General features: G+C 55.1%; 1 protein-coding gene across 2 annotated transcripts; it reads left to right on the top strand.

Moving 5' to 3' along the window:
- Window positions 1-6,763: 6,763 nt before the first annotated feature.
- On the top strand, window positions 6,764-15,685 carry SCN4B (sodium voltage-gated channel beta subunit 4). Of its 2 annotated transcripts, none has more exons than XM_024207316.2 (5): window positions 6,764-6,824; window positions 11,866-12,029; window positions 13,183-13,405; window positions 14,262-14,391; window positions 15,272-15,685. In XM_024207316.2, exons 1-5 carry the CDS (start codon window positions 6,764-6,766, stop codon window positions 15,363-15,365), a joined length of 672 nt encoding a protein of 223 aa, XP_024063084.1. In that variant the 3' UTR covers window positions 15,366-15,685. The 2 variants fall into 2 exon arrangements, with proteins under 2 accessions (XP_024063084.1, XP_024063085.1); XM_024207317.2 differs by lacking the exon at window positions 6,764-6,824 and adding an exon at window positions 10,791-10,871.
- The last annotated feature ends 606 nt before the right edge of the window (window positions 15,686-16,291 follow it).

Genomic DNA, 16,291 nt, shown 5'->3' with positions numbered 1-16,291 from the left:
GGGGCCAGAGAAGGTGGGGAGCAGGGGGCACAGAGGCCTGGCCTGTGGGACACAGGGGCATGGAGGCAGAGGAGGTACAGGGGGCACAAGGGGGGATGGCTGGGTGGACATGGGGGCAGATTATTGTGTTATCTTTGCTGATAAATGACAAACTGTATTGCCAGAAGCACGGGGAGGCCTTTGAATTTGGACACAGACTCCGGGCATGGGCTACCACTGCCAGCCCCCGCGAGCTGTGCCTGCAGCACTTTGTGTGATGATGCTACCATGGGATTGGAAAACCGCCGGGGTTTCCCTAGATCTGCATGAGCCCCTGGGAAAGAGTAGAACAGTCGAATCTGGATCCACTGAGCCCCTCCAGAGACAGGAGGGCAAACCTCACTCACACAGGCTGACCTTGCCCCATGCACCCATTAGAACTGCACCTACGTCATGGGAGATGCTCTGGCACTCAGCACTGCAGTACCAAGGTGAGACTCCAGACAGACCCCACTGGCACAGGCGGGCAGTGGGATGTTCTCCCCAGTGACAAGGGGAAGGTGGGTGGAAGATAAGATCCCGGAGCACTTGGGAGTGCAGTCTGCGCGCGTTGGGGGGGGCGGGGGGGGGTGAAAGCCACAGGCCAGTTCTGCTCTCACGGGCCTGCGGCTGAAGACCTAGGTGTGCAAGAGCATAACTTATCCCTGGTGCCAGGACCAGGAGGGGGCACAGGGATATGGGAGCAAGCCCATAATAATCATGGGTAAAACACCTGCCTGCCACCACAGGGAAGCGGGGGTCCTGCAAAGAATAATCCTGGGAATTGGGGAAACCAGAACCTGGAGGGATTTAGTGCCAAGAAACCATGACACCTGCAGAAATGAATGGGAGAGAGTGGGAGTGGATGGGCAGGGGCTACATAACAAACACAAGGGAGGAAGAGAAGGGGCAGACGGCCAGGCCTGTTTGTGCGTCAAGGCTATGTCCGTTCAGAGGCTGTTGGCTCAGTCTCCATCCTTCTCTCAGAATAACTCTGAAGCCCTTGAAATATGAATCTCCCTTTTTCCCCTGGGCAGGTTTCCCTGTGACTAAGTGTTTGCACATGCCAGCGGGAAGGAGCCCTTGAGCTCTCGCTCCCTGCCATGCTGAGAAGGTGACACCGTCCAGTCTAGGACTGCTTGGCTTTTCCTGTAATCGGACACAACTATTTGCAGAAGAGGGACCTGGCTAGGCAGCAGGCGAGTGTCTTCCAGGTCTCAACACCTCTTGGGTCACTTTTGCAAGGCTGGAAGGGGACCCAGGTTACACAAATGGGACGAAAGCGAGGAGACACCTGCTGCTGTGTGGCACCCTCTAATATACCCCCAATGGCATAGACAAATGGGGTGTGAACAGCTCACACTGCTCTTGGAGTCAATGGTACAGCTCTGCATGTGCTGGGACAGTCCCTTTGGAATGCTCTCAGAACCTGGACTGGGCCCCTGGCTGTTTGGGTGGGTCAGCAGAACTGGCCACTGGCTTGTGTTCTGATCTGCACCTGTGCAAAGTGTGCACCTGGTGTGAGTGGGGCCGGGAATCGGAATGGGTAGTGTGTTACACCCACTTGGGCAAGGTGCAATGGCAGGAGGTGCAGGGCAGAATGCCAGAGAACAGAGGGGTGGGAGAAGACGTGGGGATCCAGTGTCTGTGGATGATGAGGCCATTCCAGGAGGAAGAGGAGTTCTCCGAACCTCTGGGGCCTGCTGCACTGGCCTGAATGTCTCTGGGAGATTTGACCGAGTTGCCAACTGTCATGATTGGATCAGGAGTCTCGTGACAGTTGATGTTTTACTTAAAGGTTGACTTCCTGGAGGCCTGTAATTGCAAGAGAATTTCAGCTGTTGTGAAAAGAGGAGTTCCCAGCTCTCCTGGCTGCAGAGAAATGCTGGGAGACGCAACCCCCACAGGTTCAGAAACCAGAGGACAAAGACCGAAGTGATTCATGTTTAAATCTTGTGGTTTTAATGCCAGTCTCATGGGTTTTGACCACCAGAGTTGGCACTGGAAGCAGGAAGTGTGCAGGCAGCGCCAGCACAAAAATAACGGAAACACAAAAGGAGATCAAACACTTCTGAATGCTAGAAAAGGTTCAGTTCAGGGGTGGTGGGGGGAAGGGTCGGGGGGATCCTAGTCCACACAAACTGGGTCTGCCATACCCAAGCACTCGCCACAGCCGCTGTCCCGTCGCACTCCACACACCGGCCTCTGGACAGGTTCCTTTTCTCACTTCAGAAAGCTGCTAGATACCAAATACCCACATTCAGACCTCAGTGCAGCCCCTCCCCCAAGGCTGTGACACCCCCCCATCCCCTTGGGGTGACATTTCTGCCTCTCTTCCCCCATCCTCCTTTGCTAGGTCTTTGCTCTCCTGAACAGCTGGTCTCCCCGCACATGTTCTCAGGCTCATTCAGTTTCTATTTTAACCCTCAGCAATCGATCACATGGCTGCGTATAGAGGGCACCTGCGCTGGTGTCCCCTGCCTGCCACTGCACTTGGGCTGGACCATGTAGCAACCTCCCCTCCCCACCTTTTCTCTTCCTGTGCAAATTAGTTTCCAAGAATAGCTAAGTAAGTACAGCCTGGTGATGTACAGAACCATGGTGCCTGCTCCCTGCAGAATGTCTCCCAGTATCTTTCCCCGACCCCACCCCGGGGGGGTGTGCAATCCCACTCCACCCCCCAGGTGAACGATGCGGCCTCGGTACCAGCTGCAGTATTCTTTGTGGTCCAACGTGTGCCTTTTCTTGGACCGCTAATCATCCAACTTGCTGCTGCTTTGGCTTGAGGTGATCACCTAATTCTCCTTCCTACCCGATGGTGCATATTTCTAAAAGCCTCCAGCTTAAATCTTCCATTATTCTTTCCTCACTGCTCAGCCTGAGGTTCAGCCAGGATGAATTTCTATTGCCAGGTCCCTGAACTTTTCCCACCTTCCCGCAGCTCCAATCAGGAGCCCTCTGGGCTTTGCAAGCTGCCTCAAAGTCAGCTTCCCCAAAGCCCAAAACTTTGGTGTTGCTGAGAGTTTAACCAGGTTAGCATGTCGAATCTCTGAAATCCTGCTCACTTGGGCCCCGAGAATCAGCTTAAGTCTTATTTATCGCTCCTGCTCTGTTTTCTGAGATGAGGCCCAGCAGAGCTGCTGACTGTGTTCCCTGTTCAACGAACTGCATCAAACAGCAATTGTGCTATTGCAAGTCTCTTCCCTCCCTCCGTTTGTGCAGAGCTGTGACGCAGAATTTTCTGAGATCCTAATGAATGCATCTCTGGCTGGTACACAGCTCCTCCTTACTTCACAAACCATTCCCTGATGCACGTTCTTTGCCTGCCCTGGAGGTTTTAGAGGAGCATCCGTGACTCAGCTCGCCTAACCACCTTCACTGTCCTCAGCTTCCATCCAAACTGCCTTCTGCTGCATCAGCAGGACAAACAGAAGACTCTCGTGAACACATGAATGGTAGCTCCTCCCCAGCCCCTCAAATCTTCCAGGCTGGGGGCCCAGTCCAGCAGCTGAATCACCCATACCCGAGTCCTCCCACTGAAGGGACAATTCACATGAATTCACAGGGGTCAGCCTGGCGTTCTATATTCAGTGAGCTATTAATGAGCTATGGTCTTTCCAAGCTCCCCAGTGAAGGCTAGGACTATAACAGCGTTTAAAAGAGAACTGGATAACCTCCATGAATTTAAGTCCATTAATGGCTATTAGCCAGGATGGGTAAGGAATGGTGGCTCTAGCCTCTGTCTGTCAGAGGGTGGAGATGGACGGCAGGAGAGAGATCACTTGATAATTACCCGTTAGGTTCACTCCCTCTGGGGCACTTGGCATTGGCCACTGCCGGTAGACAGGCTACTGGGCTAGATGGACCTTTGGTCTGACCCAGTACGGCTGTTCTTATGGGTTAGATCCTGAGCATGTAGCTTAGGAACCTCTCCATCCTGTATCCCATCCATTTCAGGAATAATCACTGTTCTGTAATTGCACCTCTAATGACCTTGGGAAGGGAGAGGAGATTTTTGTAAATACCACCAAGGCTTTCCTCAGGAGCCAAGAAGTTTTAAGCTCCAAAGAAGCAGTGTCCTGCAAAGGAGATGTGATTCTCTAATGCAGTTGAGAGGAAAGGTAATGCACCAAAATAGCACAATTGCATTATCAGAGGCCCCCATTAAGCAAGCTCTTCCTTGCTCCGGCTTGGATGTGGTCCGCAGAAGGTGAGGGCTAATGGATGCAGCTATTAGGAAGAGGTTGTTGATGTACAGAGTGCATGTTCAGGCAATTATCCTGAAATAAACGCTCAGGGTGTGAATGTAGGCTCCGAAGTCTTCTCTTTGGCTTCTCTAACACCCCCTCTTTATTCTCCCACATGCAGTCTGGGCCTTGATAGCCATGTGCTGCTATTTGTGGCTTCAGAGACTGGAAGGAAATATTTGCTGCCGGGAGCACCGGATAGATGCCTCCCAGTCATACACCTGAGGGATTTGCTTTGTTCATCCTGCCAATGTGGATTCAGGCATGGAGAAATCTGGGATTGCTGTAGCCTGGTGTCACGGTCATCTGCACTGACATGGGGGACATCCAGGCTCCATGCCCGGCTTGCTTCCAATGCTCTCAGCCCTATGGAGCTCTGCTGAGAACTAATTAGGGGCTTAAATTCTGGGCTGGATTTTACCCCATAGTTTTCTACTAGCTGCACGAGAGAAACACTTGAATGGCTCCTCCCATGGGCCAGGTCCCCTGTTCCCTACAGGGTCCCATCCTGCAAGGTGCTGAGGGAGGACACCAGTGCACCACAGGAGGTACTCAGCACCGTGCAGGGTCAGGCATTCTGTTACTGGATGCCACAGGGACAGGTATGCTAGAAAGAGCTGGTTTAGCTAGACTGAAGCCTTCCCTACCCAGAGGTTTTAATTCCATGAACCAGTTGTTCCTTTATCAGCCTTCATGCCCATTCATCGCTGGTTTTACAGCCAGAAGGGTGTCTCAGCTCCTCTAGTCTGACCTGTAAACCCCAGGCTATCGAATGTCATCCAGGTACCAGGCCCGGCCCTGCCCTGAGAACTGCTTGACTAAAGCATCTTTGCCAGAAGGCAGCACTCTCCCTTTGAGGACAGCAGGAGCCTGAGAAGCCACCACTTCCCCAGCTAGTCTGTTCCAATAGTTATGTTCTTCAAGCGGGTGATTGTGGCCAGTTAAAATCAGTGGATGCCCATGACCTCTCAGAATGAGAACTGAGGTGTCAGGCAGGGCCCTCCAAAACGGAGACACCCCAAACCAGTAGCCACTCTTGAACATTGTGGCTTTAGTGCATATATGGACAGGTGCCATTCTTAGTTCCAGCTGTGCATTTTCTACTCAAATTAACAGCACTTCACTCCTGATAACTTTCCTTGCAATTACACAACCCCTATACACCTCTTGCACAGGATCTCTGTGCAAACTATACACAGGGATCCTGTCATCCGCCAAGGCATGTGTAAGCAAAACATAAACTCATTGAGAATGTACAGTGGATTATAAAAGGTTCTAGTCAATTGCAATTTCAGTCTATTTGATGATGCAGTGTGACTGGAGAAAACCCAAGAATCTCTTTCATGGCAATCACAACTTTGCCAATAAAATTATGTCACTATTCCTTTAAAACCCCCCAACAATATGTGTTTAATTAACTTGACAGAGAAACAAAGCACAGTATCAGTGAAGGGGAATCTGATGAAACCAGACTAGAAGTAAAAGTATACACAATACTATGTGAAAAGGCACACAAGCCTAGAAGGGGAGTGGAGTCTAGGGGTTACTGCAGGGCTTCTTTACCCAGCTACACACACTTCTGTCTGGCTCCTACCAGTGGTGTGAGAATGACGGGGTGTTAATTGCTTCACTATTTTAAAATGAAAGATGCTCTAGAAACACCAATTATTTCATTGCTGAGGAAAAAGAGCAGTGAGTTTCCCAGGGGGGAGCTACCCAAAGTAACCGTGTCATACAGTGTGCGGCGGTTGTGGGGCTCCGCTGATGGGTGGATTCAGCACGGCTCAGCTGTGTGTCATAGACTCTATGCTGCTGGTAGCTAAGGGGGAGTCTCCTTGAGCTGAAGGGGCATGGCCCTGGGCTTTTGAAGCCAGGGGCGATAAGGCCCGTTTCTGGCACCCCAGGAGCAGCAGGAGAAGGGGGCCGGGTGGGACCCGCTAGGCTGAGCCCGGTGCTGGGAGGGCCGCAGGAGGCGGGGGCGGGTCAGGGGCTCCTGCCTGCAGCCGGGGAGCCACGTGTCCCCGGCACAGCGCGCACCGCAGAGCTGCAGCGTGGAGGGCGGCCCGGCTGCAGCGCCGCAAACCCAGCCCCGCCTCGGAGCGGTCCTAGCCCGCAGCCGGGCCCTGGCCGAGCCCCTGCCGGGCCGGTTTGCCCCCCGCCCCCCGGTGCTGCGGGATGCCCGGCAGGCGGCTCCCCGGCTAGTCTGGCGTAGCGCCCCCGGCCCTGCCCAACGCCTCTCCGGCTGCAGCGCCCCCCCGCTCCCCGCAGCATCCTCATCCGGCCCCTGGCAGCGCGCCCGCCTCGCCCCCGCCTGCCCTGCCCGGCTGCGCGGAGCCCCGGCCGGATGCTGCAGCTGCGGCGGGGACCAGACGGACTGTGGCTCGAGCCTTGTCCCCCTGCCCCTTGCGCCGGGACCGGGCGCTCCGGCGGCAGCTCGCCCCGACCCTGCCCCGCCGCTGGCGGCTGCGGGGGGTCCCCGAGGGGCCCCGGCACAGAGGATGGCGGCGGACGGGAGCAGCGCCCGGCTCTGCCGGAGCGGGCCGGCGGCGGCTCTGCTGGGTAAGGGGGCGTGCGGGGACGGGGCGCCCTGGTGCGCGGAGCCGGGGCGCTCTGCCTCGGGGCTGGGCTGGGAGCGCTTCGCCCAGGCATCCGCTTTGCTGCCCCCGGGATCAGCGAGACACCTCGGGCCGGAGGGTTCCGCTTTTCGGGGCTCCCCCCAAGGCCCAGAGCGCCCCAGGCTGCGGCTTGAGGATGGGGACTCGCCCCCAGCCGGCTCCGGGAGCCCCCCGCATGGGTAACAAGGGCTGCTCTGCCCTAGGGGAGACATGCGGAGCAGAAACCGCTGCTGCAGTGCCCTGGGGCCAGGCAGGGCTTAGCTCCCGGGGCCTCTCCTAGCCGGTAACCACGGCGGGACGGTCCGTTTATTAAGTGCTAGCCATATCCTGCTGCTAATCGCTCGAGTTTCTTCATTGCTGTCAGCTGGAGCCTCAGACAGCACAAGGCCAAATTCTGCTCTCCTGGGTCAGAGGAGACTGCCAGAGTCCAGGGAAGGCAGCGCGGTGACTGTGGACTTGCACCATGTCAGTGAGGGTGCTCTGTGTTGAGGGGAAGGAACTTGCTGTTGGTAACTAGCCCAAGGGAGTTGTGTCTGGAGGCTGGCGCGCAGGCTGGTTGTCAGGGCTTGGAGATGGGCACCGGTTTGGAGTAATGGTTCACAGCACGGCCAATGCCAAGGGCTCAAAAATCAGGAGTCGGGCCCCAAATCAGGAGACTTTTACAAACTACTAAATGTTGGGCTCTTTCTTTGATGGCTGGTTTCTCAGCCTTTAGGGAGCTCTCAGACCATGTGTTCAGGCTTTTCTCTGCAGTCAGGAGGGCTGGAACTTACTTTTGTTCTAAAGGAAACCTGAGAGTCTCATGTAATCACACGACTCCAGGAGCAGGTGCTTTAGGATGAACATCAAATGTAACAAGGCTCCCAAATAAATAGAGAGAGTCAATTAATTCTGGTTTCAGAGTAGCAGCCGTGTTAGTCTGTATCCGCAAAAAGAACAGGCGTACTTGTGGCACCTAATACATTTGTTAGTCTCTAAGGTGCCACAAGTACTCCTGTTCTTTTTAATTAATTCTGGACAGTTTGCACTATCCCACCCACTGTTGTAATGATATGGTCCTGTATGACAGTGTGTATCTTTCTACACACGAGACCCCTCTGAGCCTCTGTTCCTATGTTACTGTAATTTAGTAGCTTTAACCATTTCTATAAGTCCTATAAACACTGAAGTTATTGTTCCTTCCTCCTCGAAAAATATTTACATTTTAAAAGTAAACTCTATGTTTCCATGAGGAAAGATCAACCCACAGAAAATAGCTTGCTTTGATTTCCGCTGCTCTGCAGCGAGTCGTGGGTACTCGGCACTTGCACTTTCATCCATAGTCTCCAAGTGCTTCACTCAGGGCTGGGCAGGATGATCTCCATTTTGCAGATGTGCAATCTGAGGCATTGAGGATAAGTGACTTGCCAAGGTCGCTCCAGGAATAGAGCCCTGGCTCTCAGGCCTTTGCCCTACCTGCGTCAATTACTAATATACATGCAGTGGTGTCTCCTTTGGCGTTTTCTCTCCTAGGCTCCATCATTCTCGCTTTGCTGATCTGCTAGCGGGGGGTACAGCTAGCTAACTGCTAAAATTAAATGGGGAAAATGTGTGTCAGGGACCAGAGGAAACAATTGTAAGTGTTTTAATGCAGCTGAGAATAATAATAGTTATGGATTTAAAAATATTTGTCATACCTTCCTTCCCAGCAGAGGAAAGAAATGCATATCTGGGGCCCTGCTTGGAGCATAACACCCAAATCTGAGCCTGGGGGAGGTTCTGTAAAGTGCCCTGGCTACATCCAGGGGCTAGGAGCCAAGACATGCAGTGGCAGCTTTTTCCGGTGCTGTTTGATCTGTCCCAGCAGGCCCCACATAGGGCTGGTTCAGAGCTTCCTGTACCCGCCGAGGGCGTCGTTATCTGCTGGGCAGTTGTCCTAGTCTGTGTAGGGGGTTGTTCTTTGAACAGAGACTCTGAAAACAAGAATTTAATTGAATTTTCAGTACTTAAAACCCACTGCCTGTTGGAAAACTCCAGTGAGGGGCTTCTGGTAGGGCAAGGAGCTGTTGGTTCTCAAGATAATTTTAAGTGAGCTGGAGAAATTAGAGAGAGAGGGACTGGGATTTCAAAGGAGTTTGGATTCCAGTGAAATTTAGGTGCCTAATTCCCTTAGGTGTCTTTGAAAATCCAAGCCCAGATAACCCAAGGGCAGCCTCATTTTAAGAAGGAAAAACTGGCCATGTGTTGTCATAGGTAGAACAGAGGCTCAGACGTTTTAAGCTGGAGTCATCTTGAGTTCTAAGACCAGGTGCTGGTTCTTCTGATCTCCGGAAGGAAATCGGACCCCTTTGTACCTCGGCCAACTCAGCCAGGCTTAAACAAAAAAGGTTGGGGGAGGAATCTCAGTGCAAATTGTCTGCAGCTGAGTATTTTAATTCTGCTTTTCAGTGACTGAGGCTGTGAGGCTCATTGCACGGTCTGGTTAGCCAGAGCCACCACCAAGCAGGACTCTGGGGCAGAGAGGGAGTGGTACCTCGATATTACAACAAGGAAAGTGCTAACAGCTCTGCTCTCCTTCAGGGACCCTCACAGGCTGTCCAACTCCTGTACCTCAAAGGGGTGGTTGTGGCCATACCCCCAGCACGCCGAGGTGCTTAGGAAAAGGGCTGAAGCGTAAAGGTTCTTTCAAGATGGCAAAGCTGGATTCTGCTCCAAGCGGACTGTGAGCTCTTCCCTCCTTGGTGCTGTGTGGGAGGGGGTGGGGAGGAGGAGCCCACCTAGCCGGGGGAAGAGGTTCTGTCCCCAGGGAGCTGTCTGCGGGACCGGGACGAGTTGATGGTTGTTAGTGATGTAAGTGCTCTTTTGCAGCCCTTTTGTAGAACAACAGAGGCCTCCAGTGGCCATTGAGGTGAATCCCAGCCGCCCGGGTCACGTTTCTGCCTCACGTTGGGACGCTGGCTGCTCCAGTGGATTCCAGGTGCTGTCCTGACCTGCCCCATGGCGGGTTGGGTTGTTTCAGGTGCAGTGTGCTCTGGCAAGCCCAGCGCAAGGAGGACGGGGTTACGTGAGGGTTGTTTTCAGTGATTAGAGCAGGCCAGGGAATGAGGAGTTCGAGCTCCTGCCTGGGTTCCAGTCCCAGTTCTGCCACTGACTCTGTGGGACCCCCGTGGGAACTCAGCCAAGCTGCAGGGTGCTGGGAGATTTAATGTTGGCAAAGGGCTTTGGGAGTTTTGGTTGACGGGGCTGTAGCTGGGCATTGTTGTTCCGTGGGAACGTGCCAGCTCTTCCCTCCCCAGGCCAGTCCAATGACCGGTAGTTCCCTGTGGAGAAGAAATGGTACAATGCTGCAAAAACCTCGCCGCTCCTGGCTTAGTGTTTCCTGCTGCCCTGCTCTGGGGGGGTGTCTCACTCATGCTGGGGTGGGCAGAGGATTTAAAATGCTGCCAGCGGCCAGAGCGAGCGGAGAATTCAGCTTCGTTAATGTTTTAAGCCCGCTCCACAGCGGTGGGAATAAGCGCTGTCCCCCAGTGCAGAGCAGTGGGATTGGGCCCTGCTGCCCAACGCTGCTGATGTCTCAAGCAGCCACCCTTGATCTCGGCAACACGGGGCAACTCACGTTTCTTGATCTCAGAGCAGCAAAGAGAAGTCTCCGAAAGCTGCTGCATTAGCAACGGAGGCGGGGCAGAAAGGACACGCGTCTACACAGGCCTCCTCTGTTTCGGTGCCTTTGATTGGTTGCTGCCAGGGGACTCGGCAAAGAGCAGGGTGGTATAGCTCAGCATGTGTCACAATGTAGGAATTTTTTACCTTGGTTTTAAAACGTGTTTTGTGTTTGCTTTGCTCGGAGGGCTCGGGCTCAAGGACATTTTTGGAAGAAGCCAGTGACAGCTACAGCAAACATTCACTAATTTCTGTAGATAGCTTGCGCCTGTCTGGACGGAGTTCTTACAGACCTTGCGAAGCAGCCCTGCTCTGCCCTTTCCCTCAGGAACGGGAGGCCCAGCTGCACTGAGTGAGGATGTGGGGCTGAGGGGGGTGGCTCCTCTGGAGGGAGCGTCTCTGCTCAGGCACCCCACCCCACCCCCCTGCCTCCTTGGGGGGGTGCCGGCAGCACTGGACAATACTGCGCTGAGGGGGAGGAGTTGACTGATGACCCCAGGGGAGCCTGTCCCTCCTGGAGCCTGATGAGCCAGCAATCCCGTTCCCCAGCAGCGATGGGTGGCTGGGGGGGTTGGTGAGAAGGGGCAGATTTAACCAGACAGACCCTCTCTCCCCCAGGACGGTCACAGGGAAATCCTGCCCCGGAGAGTCGAACTCCTCGTAAATATTCTCCGGTGCTGCCACTCTCCTTAGGCTGCTCTGGGCCTGGTTGGCTCAGACCCATCCAGGGAGCACCTAACCCCTGGGCTGCTCTCCGGTGTTAAACATGAGAACAGGTTCACCCCGGTGTCATTTATCAAAGGTCCCATAATCCCTCTGTCCGGCTCGAGGGTGGGGTTGGCCTCATGACTAATGTCTCCTTTCTCACCCTCCAGAACAGCTCCCCCTTGCGGCCCTGCCCTGGTCTGGGCCATGGCTCAGTTGCCAGGACCCATCCAGCCTGGATTATGGGGGTGGTGCTTGGCTTGTAGACACCTGAGCAGGACTGAGAGCTCCAGAGTGTGGTCGCCAGGGGCCTGGGGTGAAAGGCCAGAGCTGGGAGACGCTCCCTTCCCTGCTGCTGCTGGCCAGGCTACTCGCAGTTGCCTTTTCCCAGGGCGTGTTCCTGAAGCTCTGTCCTGCTCTGTGTCCTCTAGGAAGGCAGCGCGGGGACTGGCTAGGTTAGTCTGAGGCATGTGGTGCCTCCAGGGAGCCCAATTAATGGACCAGCAATCTCATCTTGTTACCAGGTGACTGCATGATGGTAGCCTCTGGGCATGCCCCAGGAGATGCCATCTCTGAATGAGAATCTGGTATCGGGTGCCTGTGGAAACTGATGTGTCTTTGTTCTCTCTTTCCCCGGGCAGGTTTACAGCTCTTCTCCATGGCTGTCACCTTGGAGGTCTCAGTGGGGAAAAACCACCTTGTGATGGCTCTGAACGGCTCAGAAGTGCAGCTGCCCTGCATCTTCACCACTTGCATAGGATTCAAGAACCTTGACTTCACTTGGTATTACAACAGCACTGACATGGTGCGTGGCGTGCTCTGCTCCTCGCTGGGTTTGATTGCCAGTTCTCCTGGGTCCCCCCAGCACAGACCGGCTGCTAGTGCTTCAAACAGTGATTTGGATCCTGTTTCTCCTGCTTTAGGACACCCTGCTGGCCACGAGGGATCTGGTTTGGCAATTGCCCTCTCAGAGCCCACTGCACCCTATTGGCTGGGCACCATAACTGCCCGCAGGAGACACCGCTGGGTGGAGCAGTGTGGAACGGAGAAAATTTCTTCCACTCGGTTTGGCCGCAGCAAAGTCACCATTTCATTTCCTGTAGGCATGTCTGTGAGCTTCGGCAGCAGCGACTGGCAAATCCCCGGGTTAAATCAATCCCTTTTGCTCAGAAATGTCCCATTTCACTCAGGAGCAGGTCAGCACTTTGAGCAAAACGCAGTGAATTTTCCAGCTAAACAGGCCCCTTCTCGTGCTCGCCGTGAGATGCCAAAGGGCCGTTGGTTCTGGGGCCCAACAGGCACTAAACAAAGTTGTCATTTCATACAAATGTGGCTTAATAAGGAGAAGAGCCCTCCAGCATTTGGCCAGATGCAGGCGGGGGGGGGGGGGGGGGGTTGGCCGCGTGCTGAAGAGTCAGGAAGGGGCACCATGTATGGAGTATGGTTCTGCTCTGCCTCCATTAAAAGCCCCCCCTCCACTCTGCTCAGCCCCTGGAGTTTCCCTGTTGATGACTGTTCATTTCACTGGTGCATACCTAGCATGCAGGAGACATCTCGGGGGTGGGGAAGGGATGTGCTGAGAGGAATAACTGGCTTTGGGAGCCCTGGGCAAAAGCCAAGCATTTAGATTCATTCTACCCCTAGTCCGGAGGAGACAAAATCCTCAGAAAGCCAGGGAGGGATGGAAAGAGAATTATTGTCCCCTTGTAATCCACATTTACACCACAGCTGTCGCTGACCCATGGCACTGTTACAGCGTGCTTGTCCCTGACCTGGATGCAACATGGTTACAAACTGTCATGTAGCCGGGCCCCAACCCTCAGCCTTGGTAGCTCTGTGTCTGTCTGACTCAGCCGGCAGAGCTCTCAAGGCCTTCCCTTGTCTGGGGCTTGCTGAGTTTGCGGCCTGGCTGTGCTGTTTGCTTGCTCAGTGTCCTGCTGCATTCCCTCCCCCTGCAGATATATCACGGGACTATACAGAACAAAGCATCCGAGCCGACGATGCTATACGCAGACTCTCGGGTTCGGTTCATTGGCACAACCACTGGGAAGGAAAACAACATCTCCATCTCCATGTTTGTGGACTTCGATGATGCTGGGAAGTACACCTGCCATGTCAGGAACCCAAAGGAAATGAATGCTGAGCACAATGCCACCATCATCCTCAAGGTGGTCCAGGAGCGTAAGTGTCTGCCAGGAGGAGCCTCCCACCCTCACTCTGCTGGTGCCGGTAGACAAAGGTTCCCCTGAGTGACCAGCAGGATCAGGCAAAGCTAAAACAAGATATCCTGCTAGTGGTCATAGCAGGGGACTGGGCCTCAGGACATGTGGGTTCTGTTGGGTTTCCATCAGTGTAAGGAAAGTAGAATCTGCTCCCAGGAGTTCTAGTGTGACCAGTGTATATTCTAGTTAGTCTTCAGCAAATGGCTGTCCACCTCAGAAAAGAGCCCCAGGAGAGGCACCTGTTTAGGAGAGGATCAAGGCTGGACTGGCCGAGGGGCATTGGCAGAATTGGGGGTCTTTCACTTCACATCCCTCCTCCTGCCAAGAAGTAAGGCCGACCTCAGAGTGGGCTCTGGGTTTTAGCTCCCTTGATCTATTTTGGGTGCCTAACTTGAGACCCCTCACGCTGAGCACCCACAACCTGAGACACCTACAATCCCTCCAGGTGACGATGGCTAAGATAAAGATACGCGCCATCCCCTGTGGGCCCTGCTACAGGCCAGGAGCCAGGGGCACAAGGAGGGCATTCACGGGGTAAACTCCCTCCATGGCTTACGGTCAAGTTGACCCCTGAGCTGTGCAGTTGTTGGAGCAGGCTTGGGGCAGCAGAGACTAGAGGGTGACGCCCAGGGCTGTTCGACTTTAAAGACCTGAACTGTTCTGCGGTGCAGAGGCAGCTGAGTGGCCCCTGCAGCTCCAGTGGTGGCCGAGGGCTGAGTGTCTGTCTCCTGCTGCTCAGGGCCAGAGACACCGTGCTGGTGGGACTCTTCTGCAGTGGTACCCACTAACATCTCCTCTGGCGCTCTCTCCTGCAGTGGTACCAGTGGACAACACGCTGACGCGCATCATCGTGGGAACCGTGGGCGGGCTCGTCGGCCTCCTCATCCTCATCCTTGTCATCAAGAAAATCATCCTGCTCATCCTCAAAAAGTCTCAGGAGAAGAAGTGAGTACGGATGGGCTTCCTTTCTCCCAGCCCCCGCTGCGTCCGGCTGCGGGGTGCGGTGCATAACCCTTGGCTGGCGCTGTGCTGGGCGCAGCGTCATGCGTACCACATGCATGGATGTTTGTGCTCTTTCTGACCCTCCTCCCCAGCCTAGACACCGGAGTGGCATCACCTGGGTGTTCACAAGGAGAGGGCAGGAGGCAGCATGACCCAGCAAACTGGGCCCAGGACTGGAAACTGGGCTCTTCTGAATTCTGTTCCCAGCTCTGCCTCTAGCTGGCTTTTCACTTCCCCATTTCCCCAGCTGTAAAACTGGGACAGGGACACTGAGCTAACAGGATTGGTGCAGACATGCACAAAAGCCTGCTGCTGCCCTGTGTCTGGACAGTTCCCTGTGACCTGCCTCGCCCGGTCCTATTGTCAGTGCCCGAAGCACAGGGCTTCCCTTGGAGAGTGTGGCACAAACTTAGCTCTGTGTTGGGGTTGTAGTCCTGAGTCCTCTGCCCAGCATGGGGAAGGCACGGCTCTTTGAAAGTGTGAGCCAGGAACTCCTGGAGTCTGCTGCCCACTCTCTCTGTGCCCTGCAATGTGTCACTTGACCTGCCTGCCCCGTGGGAATGATCGTGCCTCTTGGGGAGCAGGGAGAATCCAGGCACTAGTGCCAGTCTAGTGTTTGGAGCCATGCCTGCACGTCTCTCCCTCCATGGCTGCAATGGGGGGTGAGCTTCCCCCCCAGCTCTGAGTGCATACACCCCTGGGGCCTGGCCTCCGACAGGTGGGGAGGGGCAGTGACGCCAGGCTGAGGGGGCCAGGTCCACGTTCAGGCTGAGGGGGGCTGCAGGCGCCAGCCACGTGATGTAGGTGCTGTTCTCTCTCCTAGGAAGGAGTGTCTCGTGAGCTCCTCAGGGATCGACAACACTGAGAATGGTCTGGCGGGCTCCAAGGCGGAACAGAAAGCTCCACCAAAGGCATGAAGCAAACTCAGTCTGACCCACGAGGCAGCAAAACTCTAATGGCGGCGGGAAGGGAAATCTATTTTATTTTGAAACTAACCATGCTCGAGACACCTCTGTATTACGCACAGGCCTGCAATTCGCGCGGCTCCTCAGCCCAGACTTGGAATGCCGTGTGGCCTGGGAGCAGGCTGTGATCCCAGCAGGGGAAAGGGAGCAGGCCAGCTCCATTCTCTCTGGGAGGAGGTGGGAACTCCCGGAGCTGGAGCTGGAGCTGGGGTGGGTGTGTGTTTTCACGTGGTGCGTGCGTGAGTGAGAGCGGCTGGTTCAGCACACACAGACTGGGCGTGAGGACGCTGAGCAGAAACGGTGCCTTGCGAAGCTGAGAGGGTGGCGGGGGGGGGGGGGGTCGCCTGCCTGGCTCCCAGGGGTGCTAACCGCTGGGAGGAGGCTGTGCATCAGGCAGAGCCCGCTGGAGCGCCAGGCTGCATGGAACACTAGCAGTAGAGAGAGATGCTCCTGTCCCGGCCTGAGCATGGGGCTGGCTCAAGGAGAAAGGGGGCTCTGCTGCCAAGCACACTTCTGAACCAAATGACTAGTGCCACCTTTACCAAGCCTGGCTTTAATCTCTTTTCCTAACTGGCTAAGGATAGCAGCAGGGGCCCCTGCTGCTGCTCCTGGGACGAGCTCTCCCTCCCCTGCCACTTCCATTCCGCCCCAGCAGGTGAGCTGCCCACTCGATCAGTCTGGGCTTGTGCAACTCCGTGATATTGTCACCAGCTGCCGTTGGTGCCAAGGATGGAATACACTGCGGCCAGGGGTCGCTGTAGTCACGGGGGGCTATGTCCGTTAGTTACATACAGCAGCCATTCACCTGCTACTGTGTGATTGCTATGGGCCTGGATCTCCACTGCCCTGCCCCTGGTGTCCTCACTTGCACTAGTGCA

Source organism: Terrapene carolina, unplaced genomic scaffold, assembly GCF_002925995.2.
Source record: "Terrapene carolina triunguis isolate 2854851 unplaced genomic scaffold, T_m_triunguis-2.0 Scaffold374, whole genome shotgun sequence".
Lineage (NCBI taxonomy): Eukaryota > Metazoa > Chordata > Testudines > Emydidae > Terrapene > Terrapene triunguis.
This window is presented reverse-complemented; position numbering and strand designations above follow the sequence as displayed.

Excerpts from the sequence above, each read along its gene's own strand:
- SCN4B (XM_024207316.2), top strand. The coding sequence starts at position 6,764 with ATGGCGGCGGACGGGAGCAGCGCCCGGCTCTGCCGGAGCGGGCCGGCG. Across the intron at positions 6,825-11,865 it reads GCCGGCGGCGGCTCTGCTGG|GTTTACAGCTCTTCTCCATG; the intron begins GTAAGGGGGCGT and ends TTCCCCGGGCAG. Across the intron at positions 14,392-15,271 it reads AAAAAGTCTCAGGAGAAGAA|GAAGGAGTGTCTCGTGAGCT; the intron begins GTGAGTACGGAT and ends TCTCTCTCCTAG.